At 41.3% G+C, this 20,080-nt stretch overlaps 1 protein-coding gene across 1 annotated transcript in view; it reads right to left on the reverse strand.

Annotated features, from left to right (window-relative positions):
• Positions 1-20,080, reverse strand: part of LOC134312108 (low-density lipoprotein receptor-related protein 8-like) — a 43,601-nt gene that overhangs the window by 3,979 nt on the left and 19,542 nt on the right. The window contains exons 5-15 of the mRNA XM_062993790.1: positions 15,932-16,324; positions 11,907-12,029; positions 10,157-10,279; positions 9,461-9,580; positions 8,292-8,417; positions 7,623-7,794; positions 7,196-7,423; positions 6,361-6,479; positions 5,366-5,505; positions 2,881-3,022; positions 636-788 (exon numbers count right to left, since the gene is read on the reverse strand). Coding sequence (XP_062849860.1) covers positions 636-788; positions 2,881-3,022; positions 5,366-5,505; positions 6,361-6,479; positions 7,196-7,423; positions 7,623-7,794; positions 8,292-8,417; positions 9,461-9,580; positions 10,157-10,279; positions 11,907-12,029; positions 15,932-16,324 — 1,839 coding nt within the window. The remainder of the gene's footprint in view (positions 1-635; positions 789-2,880; positions 3,023-5,365; positions 5,506-6,360; positions 6,480-7,195; positions 7,424-7,622; positions 7,795-8,291; positions 8,418-9,460; positions 9,581-10,156; positions 10,280-11,906; positions 12,030-15,931; positions 16,325-20,080) is intronic.

Here is a 20,080-nt window from a genome sequence, read left to right on the forward strand (position 1 = left end):
CCTGGTTGACGTCACTACAGGGTTGCCAGGTTCGGAATTTTCCAGCCAAATTTATTTATGTGAGGATACTTTATTTATTTGTATTATTTATTTATTTAATGTGGGATTTATTTCATTTGTTTTTTTACACAAAAAATGAAATGTGCAGTATTGTTTTGCACAGTTTGTACCCACCTCAAAAATAAAAGGACATTCATTATCTAGATAAATAAAAGATAAGCACAAATACAGTATTTGATTTAATTTTTTTTAAGATAAATAATAAAAGGAAACTTTTTGTCATATTTTGTCTTCAATTTAATTGTTTAAAAAAATCAGGAAAAAATCGTATCGTGAACCCAGTATCGTGAAACGCATCGCATCGTGGGTAGAGTGTATCGTTACATCCCTACTTTACAAATTACTTTACAGCGATGTAAAGCAAGTCTGATTCTTCAAGCAAGTCTTTAGCTCCTTAAAAAGAACACAGCCTCTTGTTTCCCATTATACACACAGGCTGACTAACTGGGTCATGTGGAACATCAAAACTGTCAATCATTTAAATCTAAATACATTAAAAATCTATAAGAGCAGTAAATGTATATGTATGTGTATAGGAGCGGTAACAGCCTGATGTAGGTGGTGAGATGACTCACCAGGAACACACAGCCGAGTGTCGGGGCTCAGCTCCTCGCCTTCCGGGCAGGCGCATGTATATTTAGGCGAGTGATCGTTGATTTGAGGGGCGCGCAGACACAGGAAGGCACAGCCGCCATTACTCACGCCAGCCAGGTTACAGCTGTCTGGAGCTGCAATCATACCATGATGAGACAGTTGGAACAACCAGCTTTGAGTTTAACAGTTCTAATTAAACGCTAGATGAAAAAAAAAGTATGTGGACGCCTGATCCAATCCGAATAGGGCTAATGAAACCATTTACAGGATGTAACGATGCACCACAAGACAGTTAAAAATCGATCCACACGTGTAACGATTCAAATCGGTTTACATGTATAACGAATCGATATTCACTTATTCAAATTTTTCTAATTTTTTTCTACACTTTACATTTAAAAACATTTCTATATTTTTTTGTATAATATATATTTGGACTATTTGTAGTTTTTGTAATTACTGTGGCGGAGCAGTCACTAAAGCATTTCACTGCCAGTTGTACTGTGTATGACTATGTACGTATGTGACAAAAAAACCTTGATTTGATTTGATTGATTTGATCTTAAGCTGACCACATCACGTCATAAACTGACGCTGGACGAGCCCGGTTCGCTGCTAACCTTTCAATTTTCCCCAAATGTGTCCAGTGAGGTTGAGGTCAGAGCTCTGTGCGGGCCAGTGAAGTTAACCTAGGTCTTGGTGGGCATCTTGTGCAAAGATGTAGCCGATGGCACACATTCGGAAGCCGTATCATTCTTTTCACAGTCTGTTAAATCCTATTTAATAAACCTGGAGGCACAGTGGTGTGGTGGCAAGACCTAACCAGATCTAACTTTTAGACACACAACATATACAGAACACATCTGAGTGTGTCCACCTAAGCTCTCTCAGCATTACCAGCAACTCAAGCTGTGGTTTCCACTTCGTGTTTTCAAAAATTGAGTCTTTACTGCTGTGATTTGACCTTCATGAAAGTGAGTCCTGCACCAGCACTACAACAATGCTGAGTAAGATTCACTTTTCTTTGACTTCTCTGTTTATTGACCTTCTTTCTTTGCAACACCAGGAGCTGACAAAGATATTAGCACAAGTTGATGTGGGTCACGGCACCTCCTAATAATTGCAGGTTTTGAATGCTTGGACAGCTTTATTATAATATCTGTGAAGAGGACACAGAGCCTTTAGGTCCAAATAATGTCCTGCTGAACACTTCTTGTAGTAGGAAACCAGTCTTGAGTTATTACCTGCATGTTTATGCTTTTAGTGGTCCAGGTTCATTAGATTAGATTCTTTGCTTTTTCCCCAAAATATTCACTCTATTAATTCGTAGCTTTGACGCTACTCACCGCTGGTGGGTTGGCAATATTGGGCTATACTTGATCAGCTATAACATTAAAACCACCTCCTTGTTTCTACACACATTGTCCATTTTGAAGCACTTTGTAGTTCTACAATTACTGACTGTAGTCCATCTGTTTCTCTGCATGCTTTGTTACTCCCTTTCATTCTGTTCTTCAATGGTCAGGACCCCCACAGGACCCCCACAGAGCAGGTATTATTTAGGTGGTGGATCATTCTCAGAACTGCAGTGACACTGTCACTGCTGGACTGAGAATAGTCCACCAACCAAAGAGCGCCCCGTGGATGACCGACTCAAACAGCAGCGATAGATCACGATAGAGCGATCGTCTCTGACTTTACATCTACAAGGTGGACCGACTAGGTAGGCGTGTCTAACAGAGTGGACAGTGAGTGGACACGGTATTTAAAAACTCCAGCAGCGCTGCTGTGTCTGATCCACTCGTACCAGCACAACACACACTAACACACCACCACCATGTCAGTGTCACTGCAGTGCTGAGAATCACCCACCACCTAAATAACACCTGCTCTGTGGTGGTCCTGACCAGAAGAAGAACAGGGTAAAAGCAGGTTAAAACAGTATGTAGAGAAACAGATGAACTACAGTCAGTAATTGTAGAACTACAAAGTGCTTCTATATGGTAAGTGGAGCTGATAAAATGGACAGTGAGTGTAGAAGAATGGAGGTGGTTTTAATGTTATGGCTGTTGATGCATTTTTGCATTTCTTATTGTTCTCCATATAGCTGTTATTCCTGCTGCTTTCAGCTCATCCTACATCTCTTTCTTAGTAGCTGACTATCAGGATGACTATCAAAAAATATGGATGAATATAAAAGACAAGACAAAACAGACTTGTGCAAACCTTGAGGCTGGCTTAGCTCGTGGAACACCACTATATCATGCGGATCCTTGAGACGTTCAGCCAGACTGGTCACATCCTGCCCGGTGAGCCTGTTGGCACTGAACACAGCCTCCTTCTCCCTATCTGTCCAGTACACACGATCCTGGAGGAGAGATTATAGGAGACGAAAGTGAACAGTCTGAGCTCAGTCAGTTTTTACATATCTGACAGGAATGCATGATCATTCACGTCCTTCCTCTGGTGAATCGGTGCTGAAAATAGCTGTAATAATTATAATAATCATTACCACCAGGTGTGCACCAATTCCTCCACCAGATCAGGGCTTTTTATAGGACAGTGCTCAGTTTATTCATTTTTTATTTTATCCGCAAAGCTTAAGACACACAGAGACCGTCCCATTGTTGCTATGGAGACCTGAAAGACGTCTGGCTCCAGAGAGATGATGTGATATTGAACCCAGAAGCTGGGAGTTAATATCTATGTTCTGCGATGTATTTACAATGCGCTGGTGCTCACACACGTACCATCAGAAGGGAACCCAGGCATGGGCTTGTACCTTTAGTTTCATAGGAAATGTTTATTCAACCATTTATTAAATTTATTCTTTCGTTCTTATGATTCTGAAACTGACGAGAGTAACTTAAGAAATGCAGCAAAAACCAGACCTACGTTATCCCTAAAGCCGTAGCCTAGTGGAAAGTCGCTGGTTCAAGCCACCACTATCAGGTTACTGCTGTTGGGCCCTTGAGCAAGGCCCTTAACCCTCAATTGATCAGACTGTATACCAGGGGTGTCAAACTCACGGCCCGCGGGCCAAATCAAGCGAGAGCTTAAACGACTGTACGATTGTTGTGACGGTTCGAGTCGTTACAGAGACGCACTTATAATTTAATGCGCTCCTGCGCCTTTAAGAGACAACGTGACATCGTAGTCATGGCAACTAACTTTAACCTTCGCTAAGAAGCCATGTGACTTTTACGGCAAAAGAACGCGGGTAGTAATGTAAACGATAATAATAAATATAAATAATTATCTTGCATTATAATACCAAAGCATCGTCTGTAAGTCGTGGCATTTATATTCTCAGTTGTTTGTAAATGTTTAGTGAGTATATCACAGCGTTGTAGTTACAAATTTACCGTAATTAAATACTATTGTTACCGTTACTATAGCAATTCGTATCTTTACACAAAATGCTAACTCGTTAGCGCTATTTTACGTTCGGTTAAATCTCATATTGTACCAGATGTAACACTTGACTACAGCTGTGTGCTTGTACTGTATTAAGTTCTTTATTGTTTTTATTGTTTGTATTTTTACTTCATCTGTCTGTCTGTCTGTCTGTCTAGCTGAGCAGTGAGCAAGGGGGATAAACTATTAGTGAGGGCAGAACAATTGTCTTAAAATACACTGTAAAATCCTACATTAACTGCATCTTTCAAAGTGCATGCTGATTTTGTGACCTGCAAAGTGACACATCCCGCCAGTAGATGATGTTAAGAAATATTTACGCATGATCCCAAAATGTACAAGAAGAGAAGTAAGAAAATTAAGCAGAAGGAGGAAATTTAATGAAAATGAGAAATTGGTAAAGTGGTAAAGAAGGACAATATAAATGCAGAATTTAGCCTCCAAGAAAAACAACAGACTGCAATCTCAGCAGGATACGTTACAATCGGCCTTTGTGCTGGTAATGCTGATGTGGCCCTCGGTGAACATGAGTTTGACACCCCTGCTGTATACTGTACTTAATGTTGCTTTGGAAAATCGTAGTTGCAGACTCAACATCACTGTCTTGCAAATATCCATTAAAGCCCTACATGCTTCATCTCATACATATCTTACTGATTTCCTAAAGCAGTATGGCCCAGAGTATTGAAGCAGTATTGCCCAGAGTATTGAAGCAGTATTGCCCAGAGTATTGAAGCAGTATTGCCCAGAGTATTGAAGCAGTATTGCCCATATTAATCATTTTAATCAGCTGAAGCAAGACTGATGCTTATTCCCTACTTTAAGGTCTTAAGCTTTAATTCTACCAGATAGGGATTGTCTGGCTGCGTTGTCCTGTGCTCATAATAATATAATTGCATAATATATTGCATTTTTACATTTTCGGCATTTAGCAGACGTCTTTATCTTCTTATCGACACCTTATCGACTTACAGAACACAGTCTGAGCAATTGAGGGTTAAGGGCCTTGCTCAGGGGCCCAACAGCAGCAACCTGGCAGTGGTGGGGCTTGAACCAGTGACCTTCTGGTTACTAGTCCAGTACCTTAACCATTAGGCTACAGCTTGCCTAATATATACCCACACTATTAAAAGTGCACTAATTAGACATACCTTTTACTACACCATGACATGGTACTTCTTCTAACCACTGCTTTAGGACGCAGCATATCTGGGCTTATCTAAAATACCTTACACTAACACCAAATAAATATGTCCCAGGATTCCCCTCACACTCACACACACATTCAAGTCACCTCAAACACGGCGAGGGCGTAAGGATGGCCGAGTTTCTCAGTGGAGGACAGGATCACTCTGCGCTGAGCTCCATTAAAGTCCACGCTGGAGATCGAGCGCAGCTTCGAGTCCACCCAGTACAAGCGCTTGCCGACCACATCTAAACACAGGAACACACACTAAGAACGTTAATACTGTAGTAATAGCATAAAAACTCATTGTAAGTGTTTGATGGTACACTAGGAAAACATGGAAATCCCATACCCACCCTGCAGACATAGAATTCTGCAGATTATTAATAACGAATAATAAGGTTTCTGCATTCATCATAGTTAAATACGTCTTGATATATTCGTACAGGTCTGATTAAGCATGCAATATTATTATAACTACAAAGAAAAGACTCCTAAATGACACAGTGCTTGAGTTCAAATTAAAAGTATTTAAGGCATTATGCATCCCACAGTGGAACCCTGGCTATTTCTTTTAAAAAGGCAGGAAACTGGCAGGAAATCTCTTACACCTCTTAGACCTCTTAGATACCCCAATCAGATCTTATCCAGCTCATAGTAATACCATATAATTAAAGTTTACATTAATTAACTTTAATGTTATGGTAACTTGTGTAATTTTGTGTATAATTGTTTGAAATAATTAATGACCGAGTCATATTTATTCCTTCATTTATATCGATCGCTTTATCCTGGTCAGGATAACACTGAGCGCAAGGCAGGAATACCATGAACAGGGAGCCAATCCAACTCATGGCTTCGGCCACCCCTCAAACAGAGGAACTAGTGTCTGTGTAGACGCCTGGCCAGCTGGTAGCACCTCTGAGATTCGTATCCTGGTCACCTGAGCACCTTAGTCATAATTAAGCTATTCATTTCCTAACTAAATGTGATGGCTCAGTATGCCGTTTTAAACTTGCTGTAATAATGTCAGATTAAAATAAAAGATTCTTTTGATCAGACATTAATTCAGGTGATGCAATTTACAGAACTCAAAGCCTTACCCAGTGTGATTCCATTAGGCCACTCGATACCATCGGATACTAAGACCTGACGGTCCACTCCGTTCATGCCAGCTTTTTCAATCTTGGGTCTCATTCCCCAGTCAGACCAGAACATGAACCTGAGGGTACAGGGGAACAACAAGGAGGAATGTGAACAATACAATGGTATTTGGAACACAACAGTTCTCCCCTGCTCCATCTGCAGCCTGATACAGAAAGTGTTGTTCTGGTTTATTATGTGACTGTGATGCTCCTGATCCATTTAATTCCCTTAATATTTACGTTTTCTGCCCAAGCCTCCCTGTAACGATTGGGCTAGGACGAGACAAGAGGGTGAACACACGCGCGTAGATGGGTTTAATAAAGTTTAATAATAACCAAAATACACAAGACAAGTAAACGCTAAATATAAACTAAACACAACATGAAATTGGACTAAACTACACTAGATCCTAAGCTAACACTATTCTAAACACATATGAACAAAGCTAAACATGAACTATACTAACCAACAGGAGCAAGACAAAACAAGGCATAAACAGAAACAAACAGGAGCTAAACAAAAACTAACTAACAAACAAACAAACCAAACAGACAGACAGACCAGACAGACCAATGTCACTAGCTAAGGTAAAGTAATGGCAAACCAAACCGTCCGGACCAGGTCAAATCAAAATAGTCTCCTGAAATGTCCTCAGCCAAACAAGAAGCACCTGTGGATCATTAACTAGAGCCCAATCACAAATGGGGCGTTGGCTGTACCACTGTACTAAGGAGATTCAACACCCCTCCCTCACTGTTCACATCAAAGCTTTTCTATCCCGAATCATCTCACCCTTGTTCTGGATCCACCGCGATGGCCCGTGGTTCGCTCAGGTCTGTGTGGATAAGGACACGCCTCCTGCTACCGTCCGTTGAAGCGACCGAGATGGTGCCGTGACCCGAGTCGGTCCAGTAAAGGTTGTGATGCACCCAGTCTAAAGCCAGACCCTCTGGAGAGAGCAGCTCCGAATTGATTAGAGTGACGTGATGGGACGGGTCACTGGCTTCATGGATGTACGCACTGTGGGAGAGGCACACACACACACACACACCTTAATTCATTTATATCAATTAAATATTGGTAGCTTTATGGATCTCACTGTTCTTACATCTATTTCTCTTCTTTGGGAACACTTTATTAAAGTGTAAAACAAATGTTGACAACATTGTTGATATTTTTATATTAATATAAATAGATAACATAAAGAGGGTCAGGTCACCTGTAGATCTTGCGATGGAAGCGATCGCACCAGAACATGCGATTGGCGGCGACGTCCACGTCGATGGCCACGGCATTTTTCTGAGTGGGTACGACCTGGGTGTAATCTCGCTTCACCAGATCAATACGCCGGATCTCGTGTCTGTTAGTGAACATCAAGTAGGGACCCTTCCCTACACAATACAAAACCGACGCTTAGTTAGAATTGATCAAGTTCACCTGTGATTCTATTAGGGAGCAAGAATGCTAAGTTCTGGAAACCGCATGAACAATTAAAGAGGCAACTGGTGCAGGGCGCAAAGGGGGCATTTCTGTTCTATGCGGACTTGTTTCCTTAACAACCCTGCAAACTGCTGCTGAATAAAAAGCCAATTGTTGAGCTGCTTTGTGTATCGTTTTATCATCCAGTTGGCCATGAAAGGTCAATTTCTATGGCATGACCTTTACATTCTGTGATACCACTTAATAAGGGTTTTAATATCTTGATTTGTAAGGTGTTTTTATTACAAAAAGGTGCTTTTAAAAGACATAACACACATAGTGTGAGTCGAAACAAAGACAAAAGCACAATAATAAAATAAATGCTATTCTTCTTAATATTATTATTAGTATTATTATGATAACCAGTAGTCATAAGAGAAGGAGAAGTAGAAATATTGAAAGCTCGTACCCTCGGCTTTGCAGCTCTTGCTCACCGGGTCCATCTCATATCCCGGGTGACACTCACACTTGAAGTCTCCTTTGAGGTTGATGCAGATCTGACTGCAGGCGTCTGGATTCTCACATTCGTTAATATCTGTTGAGAAAAACACCAAGAACCTTCCTGTGTAATCAAGCTCAACTAGACAGGAACTAATGAGACGTGAACCATTACAGTGGAGGCCACATCTGTCTTGATGTTTCACCGCCATCCCACTCAATAAAAATAGTTTAATTATGAGTGGGGGGGAATGTAGAATGGTATAGCACACTCGAGACCTGGCAGAATAGAAGAATAAATAGAGGTAGACGTAATAGAATAGAAGACCAGAACCTTGGGAAAAAAAGTAAATAAAGTGGAACCTGGTCAGAGACTCTGAGTTAACAAGTGACATTGAAAGATGTAAAATTATGATAACTGTGAAATGACTGATTTTTATTCTTGCGTATTAGACTAATGTTGGTTAAACCTAAACTACTGATACAGATTGCACAGATAATGATTTATGTACAGTATACTGTACACTGAAACCAAAAGCAACTGAAAAGCAGCCACTTGTCCACATCTGTACAGGTGTTTTTAAGCAGGTTTCCCTGAATGTTGTTATTGAAAAGCTAGTTTTCCATGGACCTAGAAGGTTTTTATTGCATCTGAGGTGAGTGGAAAGACAAAAGATGGGTGTAGTTTCTCAGCAAGCGCTTTATTGGGGTAACTTCAGTCAATAAAATCACTGTCCACAGCAGGATACTCCATAATGGAAAGTCGAAGTAGTCAGAAATGCGACACTTTGCCATGAACACAGGGGTGCATATACACACTCCAATTCCTGTGTGATTAGGAACAGGACGTAACAGTAAACCAGTAAATCAATCAAAAATCAGGGGTGGTGACAGGTCGTGGGAACAGACGTGGAAACGAAACAAACATGCGTGCAGCATTGTCATTAAAATAATTATGTAGGGAATATGTTCCGTGATAAAAGGTGAAAACACTGAAGAGAAAAAAAAGATCTGTAATTGTGTGGATGTGAGAAACTGTGTTTTTCATTAATTAATCAAGTCACCCACAACTGAGATGAACGGCAGTAATGACGTACACAGTACACAGTCTTTAAACTAGAAGCAAGAAGTAGGAATTACCTCCACATGTCCTTTTATCCAGGAGTTTATAGCCAACGGGACACTGGCACTCATAGCCGATGGGTCGGTCCATGCAGATGTGCGAACAGCCTCCGTTATTAACCGTACATTCATTTAAACCTGGGGAAAAATTAAAATAAGAAAGGCTTTTCTAAAGCACATATATAATAGTAAAACCCAAAATCCTGAGTCTGCTTCCTGGTTCACAAAACAAAACGCTTTATCCAAAGTGCTGGAAAGTCATAAATGTTTGTTCATTCATTCTCCATAACGGCTATATACAAGTCAGGGCTCCATCAGGTTCGGTTTCAGCAGGAAACACTGGGCATAAGGCAAGAATACCCCTGTCAGAGCATCTGTCCATCAGTGGGCTTCTGCCGTTATGAAATCATAGCATTGTTTTTCTCTAAGCTTCTGTTCTCTGTGCAGTTCTTCATCCTGTCCTTCTCACCCTCAGGCTTGTGGGTCAGGTGTTCTATTTTTATTAGGAGGGCTGATCATACTGACAACAGGCCTCGAGTCGGCCATATGTCACGCATTCTGAATGAAAAGAAGCAGGACAAGGGCGACACGGTAACTGACTGAACTGCTGCTGTAGAAACATTCCATGACCTTGATATTCTCTGTACACGATGATGTTCCATTACTTTTTGTGATTTGTGATCTCGTTGTCTTTAAAAGCTACTATATTCTTACCGCATTCCTTTTTGGGCTCGTCCGATCGATCTTTGCAGTCCTTGACATTGTCGCACACCTTGGAGCCGTCGATGCATTCACCATTTCTGCACAGGAACTTTAAAGGTCCCTCGCACTTCGTGGCTGTGCGAGAAAAAACACAGTGACATGAGTTAGCGGAAACCATTCACCTCTCCTCTGCTTGTAAACAATGTTGTTTTAATGTCATGGACTTATTTGTGCTCTTACTTATAACTGTGACCAAATACAAATGGATTAGAGCCTTGTTCAGGGGCCCAACAGAGGCAACTTGGCAGTGATGGGGCTTGAAGCAGCGACTATCCGATCAGTGGTTCAGTACCTAATCTGCTGAGCTACCACTGCTTGTACATGTGGTAATCTTATGTATTTAGCTAAACTGCTAATTGTCTTCATCTTTAGATGTGCTAATAAAGTAGCTTTCTCTGGTCACTATTTGTTTTGTAAGTTTCCCTCTTTTATTTCTCTAGAAGGCTTTTGGCTGGAAACTTGCCGGTGGACTGAGTAGCTGGTTCTCTGCGATTTATAACTTATAAGGTTTTCCATATTCCATATGTAGCATGTACACAGATCAGCCATAACATTAAAACCACCTCCTTGTTTCTACACTCACTGTCTATTTTATCAGCTCCACTTACCATATAGAAGCACTTTGTAGTTCTACAATTCCTGACTGTAGTCCATCTGTTTCTCTACATACTTTTTTAACCTGTTTTCACCCTGTTCTTCAATGGTCAGGACCCCCACAGGACCACCACAGAGCAGGTATTATTTAGGTGGTGGATCATTCTGATATGGTGGGATATAGTATCAAATATGAGAGGATCAGACACAGCAGCGCTGCTGGAGTTTTTAAACACCTCACTGTCACTGCTGGACTGAGAATAGTCCACCAACCAAAAATATCCAGCCAACAGCGCCCCGTGGGCAGCGTCCTGTGACCACTGATGAAGGTCTAGAAGATGACCGACTCAAACAGCAGCAATAGATGAGCGATCGTCTCTGACTTTACATCTACAAGGTGGACCGACTAGGTAGGAGCGTCTAATAGAGTGGACAGTGAGTGGACAAGGTATTTAAAAACTCCAGCAGCGCTGCTGTGTCTGATCCACTCATACCAGCACAACACACACTAACACGCCACCACCATGTCAGTGTCACTGCAGTGCTGAGAATGATCCACCACCTAAATAATACCTGCTCTGTGGTCCTGTGGGGGTCCTGACCATTGAAGAACAGCATGAAAGGGGGCTAACGAAGCATGTAGAGAAACAGATGGACTACAGTCAGTAATTGTAGAACTACAAATGCTTTTATATGGTAAGTGGAGCTGATAAAATGGACATTGAGTGTAGAAACAAGGAGGTGGTTTTAATGTTATGGCTGATCGGTGTATTGCTGGTTTAATGTGCAGTTAAAAACACAGCTGCTTTGAATGTTATCGTAAATAGAATTTCACCTTCTGAAGGCATAAATTGGCTTAAACTCCCTGATGGGTCTCTGTTCCCACCCTCCTTTTAACAAAATTCCCTAAAATAATCTTTACTGATTGTTAGCAATAATCACACTCAATAATTAGGTGTGTCTCAATACTTTTTATTCATATAACATATACAACGTATGTGTCAGCAATCAACCATTATTCTGTATCTGCCTCACGGACTCTGATTGATCCATCAATAATGTAGTCTGTTCAATTATAAAACACCCAAATGCTGTGAACTCCGCTCACCATTAACACAGCCGGCTTCATCACTCCGGTCTAGACAGTCGAAGACTTTGTTGCACTGCTTGATGCCGTGGATGCAGGAGCCGTCTCCACACTGGAACTCATCAGGCCGACACGTCAGAAGAGCTGCGGAGCAAAAACACACAGATTAGAGTCGAACACACACACACACACACACACACACACAGAGCTCCCCTGGCACTCACTAATGTCTGATAATGAAAGGCTGCATAAATGAGAAAGAAATCAACAGTGCATTTGTGTTTTATTATACTGAGCACTTGGCAAATCTGCTCCATTAACCAATAAAGTCATGAATAAACAAGCAGCATTTTATTTCCACACTCAAACCACTCTGCTTCTCGCCGAATTAAAGAACAACAAAAATATCCAGTCTTTTAAAGTGCTCAAGTCCATCACACCCCTTTCATTCAAAGAAGAAATATTGACTATTTTTGTCCAGTTCTGGTCTGCATCTGTCACGTTTCCAGCCTGTTTATGCTCCTGGAGTTGGTTTAAGTGCCGTGCCCCCTCACTGTGATTGGTCACCAGCTAATTCCCCACTGGTATTTAAGAGGAAAGCTTGACTTGATTTGACTTTGGTTCAGTTTGGTTTATCTTTATCCTGTCGGTCTGTGCTTAGCTCATGTTCGTTTGATTTGGTTTTCCTTTGTCTTTGCCTTTGTCATGTTATTTTGGTTTGTTTGATTTGGTTTGTTTTCCCTATCTGAGTCATTCCTACAATTCGGTGCCTTTTGTGTCCCCAGTTCTGATCATTGTATTTATTAAGTACATTTTAAACAACACAGTTTTTAAACATATTACTGAAATAATTAACACTTTTAAATACTAAACACAATGTTTAGTATTTAAACTAAACATTGTGTTTAAAAAAAAATCTCTTAGATACCAGAGGTTTTCCCATCTCATTTTAATGTTTTTTCCACATTTTATCCTAAAAGTCGTATATGCTCAACCATAACATGTCCACCCTGTTATGGGATATATGAGAAAAAGCAAAACGATTTGATCATTTTAAAAGTAATCACACTAAAAAGCAGAGAATTCTGTGTCTGAATTCACTTTTATGCTAGCATGGTTTTGCTCACTCGTTAGCTAATGGCTAATTTTATGTCAGAATGTCCACCCTGTTATGGTCCACCCTGTTACAACCTAATACGTAACAGGCTGGACGTCACAGTGTATATGAGGTGAGTGTGTAATTTATATAGCTTCATTATTCAGTCTGGTTATAATAATGACAGAAATATTGATATTATGTGCTGCATCCTCTATAGAACGGCTTTAAGTGCAGCTGAAAGACAGAAACACGACAGTTCTGCATTTGTCCGTAACAGGGTGGACGTTCTGGGTCAGGGACTGCATAAAATGTTTGAATAAAACCTACAGTTTGTGTACTTGAGCGTGACCAATATTAGTTTGGAAAAGTATAACACGTCCTTTTTATAATAAAACATTAATAAAAGAAATAAAAAACAGGGTTTCATTTTCAGAAGGTTTTAAGGTCCAAAAGGCACCGAATCCCAGGAATGACCTATTTGCTAATGTTTGTTTGCCTTGTTTAGTCTTGTTTCAGTTTATCTTAATCTAGTTCTTGTTTTAGCTTAGAGTTAAGTATAGTTTAGTTACGTTATGTGTTCAGATTAGTATTAGCATTCAGCATAGGTCGTGTGTTTGTGTCGTGTCTTATCTTCTGTATCCCTGTCTTGTGTTTTGTTCTTGTAAATAAATATTTAACATCTCTGCGTGTGTCCGCCGCCTCTTGTTTTGTCCCAGCCCATATCGTTACAGCATCATTTACCATACATGAACCTCATCAGACACAACACAGTTTTGTCCAGATACTTAGACAGATTTATTTGCTCTAACAAAACATGCTGCATTTACATTTACATTTTTTTTGGCATTTAGCCCAACAGCAGCAACCTGGCAGTGATGGGGCTTGAACCAGCGACCTTCTGATTACTACTCCAGTACCTTAACCGCTAGACTAAAACTGCTGCAGGTTGGTTACTCTACATAGCTTCTAGGAGTGGGTGAGTGAGTGATGCCCTGAGCTGCAAAGCTAAAGTACCAATATTTTTGTTAAGAATAATGTAAGATGATCACTACATCCGTTCTCTGTTCTGAAAACGCTGACACGAATAATAATGATTCATTCTTTTAATCGGCATTCCAAACGCAGTGTTATTTACATGAATTATAATTCTTTCGGCTGAGAGTCATGCGTTAAGCCAGCAATCACTCCTTATCTTACAGTTCCGAGCAGCAGAGCCGACGATGAGTCTGCTCCCTGAGCCAGAGGTTTAATCTATCGCCTCAACAGTTGCAGACTGTTGCTGCTAAAGCTACGATCAAACAGGCAGCGTTGGATCTGCTGTGTGCGCAGAATGCTAAAACAGATGCCACACAGCAGGTCGTTTCTACAGGAGATTTCTGCATCGCTGTCACATTATTAAACGTACAGCATCATGAACAGCTTCTATTTTAACCAAAAAAGCTAGGCAGACCTTTTCTTTTTCTCCAAGCTACCCTGGTTATCTCTTGGGTAAACCCTGACTGAGAGGAGCCGTACCTAACACATCACCCCTCCGACACGTACAGCTGCCAACCGCTTCTTTTCCCCTGCACAAGCGGGTTCACACAGGGATCGGTATTGTGTAAGAAGAGTCATGTTATGTAAATAACAGGGGCAGGTGTAGCCTAGCAATTAAGGTACTGGACTAGTAAGCAGAAGGTTGCTGGTTTAAACCCCACCAGGTTGCCACTGTTAGGCCCTTAACCCTTAATTGCTTAGACTGTATGCTGTAAGTCGCTTTGGATAAAAGCATTACCCGGCAGACGTTAGCCAATCACGTCTGCAGATGCAGAATATTACTGGTTTGTGCTGTGTAAACAATGTCCGCCTGTTAGAGTCAGACTCAATAGACGCTTAGGAATCTGGTATGGATTTAGACTAGAGTTAAGTTGTGTGCTATCACCCATGAACAAGGATGCAGTACACCAGTGCATTTCAACACGTCAGAAAGAACTGGATCAAACGATAAGTCTATGTCAGAAACATTCCGACAGCATTCCATCGGCAATCGGCTTCTTTTCTTTTTAACCAAAGCTAAACCGAAGATGATGAACGTAAACGTGACAACCTACTGAGCCGTCACTGTCAGAATGAGTTCGTCTGTTTCCACAGAATTGCATTATGGTTCGTGACAGCAGCCGATGCACCAGTCGGAGTCAGAGCTGATGACAAATGACAAGCTGTCGACCAAAATCGGATATTTTTGTAGCCCTGAGCTCACGCTGATGAACGTTTACAGAATATGAATGAGCATTTGAAGCGGAAGTCACATTTGGTTGTTGCGTAATAATCAGAAAAGTCTGTGTATCGAGCATAACATTATGACCACCTTCCTACTTCTGTGTTGGTCACCTTTTGCTGCCAAAACAGCCCTGCAACTGTGATGCACTGAGTATTCTGTATATACACCTTTCTATCAGAACCAGCATGAACTTCTTCACTAGTTTGAGCTACAGTAGCTGGTCTGTTGGCCACACGGGTCAGCCTTCGCTCCCCACGTGCATCAATGAGCCTGTCGCCGGTTTACCACTGTTTCTTCCTAGGACCACTTCAGACCGGGACACACCCCACAAGAGCGGTTTTGGAGATGCTCTGACCCGGTCGTCTATCCATCACAATTTGGCCCTCGTCAAACTCGCTTCTAACATCAACTTTGAGGATAAAATGTTCACTCGCGGCCTAATATATCCCCCCCACTAACAGGTGCTGTGATGAAGAGATAATCAGTGGTATTCACTTCACCCATCAGTGGTCATAATGTTATGCCTGGTCGGTGTATAATAATATAATATAATATAATATAATAAAAATTGGTATGCTGATCAGAACCTCCCAAACTTTGTGTCTATCACACCATGGTAGTAGTCGTGTCATAGTGTGCTCCAGTATTATTATTAATAATAAGAGCCACTTAGATTCAGACACTTACGGCAGTCAACCTCGTCCGATCTATCCATGCAGTCCGGGTCTTTATCGCACCTCCATGCCAGCTTGATGCACTCGCCGCTGGCGCAGCGGAAAGTCCCCGGGCTGCACTCGAGCCTGCGCCCTGTCGGTGGCAGCACTCGTTCCGCTCCGTCCCCGCACAGCCCCTGCCACTCGTCGGAGCCGTCGGCGCAGTCCGGGTCTCCGTCGCAGGTCCAGGGCTGGGGGACGCACTCGGAGCTGTTACAGCGGAACTGCAGAGGGCCGCACGAGGGCGGAGAGCACTGCTCCTCGTCGCTGGCGTCTCCGCAGTCGTCGTCGCCGTCGCACACGTACACCGGAGACACGCACCTCAGGTTGCGACACTGGAACTCTCCGGAAGAGCAGGATTTGGCATCTGCAGGAGAACATAGAGGGGGGAAAAGGAGCGTTAAGAACAGGCTCGATCGTTCACAAGCATGGATAATTGGAGGTTTGTCATGTTGCAAACAAAATGCATAAGCGAAATGCTAAACAGTCTCTCAATGCAAGGAATCTAATTCTCCGTCTCACCCTGGCCATAACCTGTTTCGGCGCCTTCCGTCAGGCCGACGCTTCTGCCACATAAAGACCAGAACGACCAGGCTACAGAGAAGCTTTTTTCCACAATCCATTATGCTCATGAACAATTGAACACTACAGAACTGTTAATCCTAGGGACACTTGTACATCTTCAAATTACCTATTTAACTTATATAATGACTCACAACACTGCATACATTTCTTATTCATATATTTTTTCTATAGTTTTGCACAGAACTCTGCACCTTTAACCCAAAATGTGAATTACACATGTTAACTGTTTACAGGTATGAATGTGTGATTGTGTGTGTTAGAGAGAGAGTATGTGTACAGTACAGGCCAAAAGTTTGGACACACCTTCTCATTCCTGTGGTTTCTCTTAATTTTTTTTAAATTTTCTACATTGTAGATTAATACTAAAGACATCCAAACTATGAAGGAACACATATGGAATTATGTAGTAAACAAAAGAGTGTTAAACAAACCAGAATATGTTTTATATTTTAAATTCTTCAAAGTAGCCATCTTTTGCTTTAATGACAGATTTGCACACTCTTTGAAATTTTCTCAACCAGCTTTATTAGGTTTCCACCTGGAATGGTTTTCAATGAATGTTTGTGCCTTGTCTAGAGTGAATTTTTGGAATTTGTTGCTTTTTTAATGTGTTTGAGACCATCAGTTGGGTTGTGCAGAGGTAGAGTTGGTAAAATATAAAACATATTCTGGTTTGTTTAACACTTTTTGGTTCACTACATAATTCTTCATAGTTTGGACGTCTTCAGTATTAATCTACAATGTAGAAAATAAAAATAATCAAGAAAAAACATTGAAGAGAAGGTGTGTCCAAACTTTTGGCTGGTGTGTCCAAACTTTTGGCCTGTACTGTATGTGTATGTGTATGAGATGTATTTTTCGTGCACTGCTAGTATCTGTATAACCAAAGTCAAATTCCTTGTATGTGTGAGCATACTTGGCCAATAAAGTCTGATTCTGATTCTGAATCTACAGTCCACAAATACGTGAATCTCTCTCTGTGCATTAATACATTTTGTATTTTGTATATGTCTTGGATTTTGATCCTTGTCGACATGATTGTATCAGAAAAACGCAGCAGATCTTTCAGATAGCTGCACATTTTCCGCCCACCAAGCCGTTTCTGACTCAAACCGGCCCATCTGGCACCAACGACCATCTGATGTTTGTTTACCGCTCTGATGATTAACACGATTTCGTGCACGGTGGCGCTGCCACATGACTGGCTGTTTGGATAACCGCATGAATGAGCAGGTGTACTGGCGTTCCTAATAAATTGATCGAGTTTAGTCTGTGATCAAACAAAAGGCTGTTACTATACGGCAGAAATTAGTTGTGGTCTTGTGCGGTCTGGATTCCAGGTACAAGGATCTGATCTAAGTCTACACCCCGGTCTTCTCATCAAACAGCAATGTCTGATCTTACAAATGCTCTGAGTAGGGATGTAACGATTCACTCTGCCCACGATGCGATGCGATTCACGATACTGGGTTCACGATACGATGTTTTTACCGTTTCCTTTTATTATTTTTCTTAACAAAATAAAATACTGTATTTGTGATTATCTTTTATTTATCTAAATAATGAACGCCCTTTTATTTCTGAGGTAGGTACAAACTATGCAAAACAATTTTGAATTAAGCCCAATTTGGCTAAGAAACCCCGAATTTGGCAACCAGGTATATAGTGCCAGTGACGTCAACAAGGCGAGATGTATAGTGCCGGCGCCCTCTGCCGTTTAAAGTGAATATCGATTCATTTTACATGTCAAATCGATTTGAATCGTGGAATTTTTGAATCGGTTATTAACTGCATTGTGGTGAATCGTTACATCCCTAGCTCTGAGTGATTCCCATAAATCACGTGGAGTTACAGCTGCACGACTGGCAGGTCCATCTTCACGGATATGATTTTGGAACAGGATGTCCATCAAGCTTGTGTAATAGTATAGTTCTATAGGCAGCATCTTTATCTTTACCCAGGAACCCAAAGCGGGTCCTTAGGCAGGCAAGCAGATTCTACATCAACACAATGAGACAGTCAGAGAGCAGCTTCAGGTTCCGGCAGATGCTGCAACGAACAAATCAAGCTCGGCTCTGAAGACTCGTGCATAATTTAAAATGTGGGCAACTCAATTATTCCGATGCCGAAGAGCGATCGACTGTTTAAAACTGCATGTTGCGCCCATAAGCTTGTAATTAAGCACTGTCGATGGAGAGGGAAGGAGGGAAGAGTTCAGCTACGATAGATTGCGTTCCTGATGAACCACGAGCTTCGTTGTTCTCTCGTGTTTCACGTTCATTTATAAACACAGACGGCCGAGGCTCTAGATGATTTATGATTCGTTTGTTTTGACTCAGGTTCATTGTTCTACAAGCACAAGGACTTGTTATTAGTCATGGAGCTTTACTTAAAAAAATCATCATTCTGATCATGAAAAATTCATTTATTATGATGCTGTGATCTTTTTTGTTTAGCATTTATTTATTTTATTTACACTACAGAACTACAGTGTTGCTTTAAATTTACCTGTCACCCATGGCTGCATTGCCTGGCCTATATATTCTGTATTAAATGCAAATTATTGTGTTTTTATCCTGTTTAGTCATTAGTCATTTCTAATTCCTTTGCTGCTTGCACTTCCACGCTTGGTAGACATGGTACAGTTCTATTAAAAGCTTTTGAAGGATTTGAAGGAGTTTATCAGTCTATTAGAGGAATCTCTGTACACTTCTGAAGTCTAACACAGTCTAACAAAAGGAAATGATCAAAATTCTACCACAAATTAATTTTAAAAGCTTTAAAGTTTAAAGTTTGCTTTTTTGGCATAAAAACTGGTGGTACAATCATTCATTCACAGACAAAAAACTGTTACAGATATTACTGAACGTTTGCCTTAAACTATCAGTGATCTGATGTTGTACATCCTGCTTACATACACCGATCAGCCATAACATTAAAACCACCTCCTTGTTTCTACACTCACTGTCCATTTTATCAGCTCCACTTACCATATAGAAGCACTTTGTAGTTCTACAATTACTGACTGTAGTCCATCTGTTTCTCTGCATGCTTTGTTAGCCCCCTTCCATGCTGTTCTTCAATGGTCAGGACCCCCACAGGACCACCACAGAGCAGGTATTATTTAGGTGGTGGATCATTCTCAGCACTGCAGTGACACTGACATGGTGGTGGTGTGTTAGTGTGTGTTGTGCTGGTATGAGTGGATCAGACACAGCAGCGCTGCTGGAGTTTTTAAACACCTCACTGTCACTGCTGGACTGAGAATCGTCCACCAACCAAAAATATCCAGCCAACAGCGCCCCGTGGGCAGCGTCATGTGACCACTGATGAAGGTCTAGAAGACGACCGACTCAAACAGCAGCAATAGATGAGCGATCGACGCTGACTTTACATCTACAAGGTGGACCGACTAGGTAGGAGTGTCTAATAGAGTGGACAGTGAGTGGACACGGTGTTTAAAAACTCCAGCAGTGCTGCTGTGTCTGATCCACTCATACCAGCACAACACACACTAACACACCACCACCATGTCAGT

This window comes from Trichomycterus rosablanca, chromosome 4 (genome assembly GCF_030014385.1).
Source record: "Trichomycterus rosablanca isolate fTriRos1 chromosome 4, fTriRos1.hap1, whole genome shotgun sequence".
Lineage (NCBI taxonomy): Eukaryota > Metazoa > Chordata > Actinopteri > Siluriformes > Trichomycteridae > Trichomycterus > Trichomycterus rosablanca.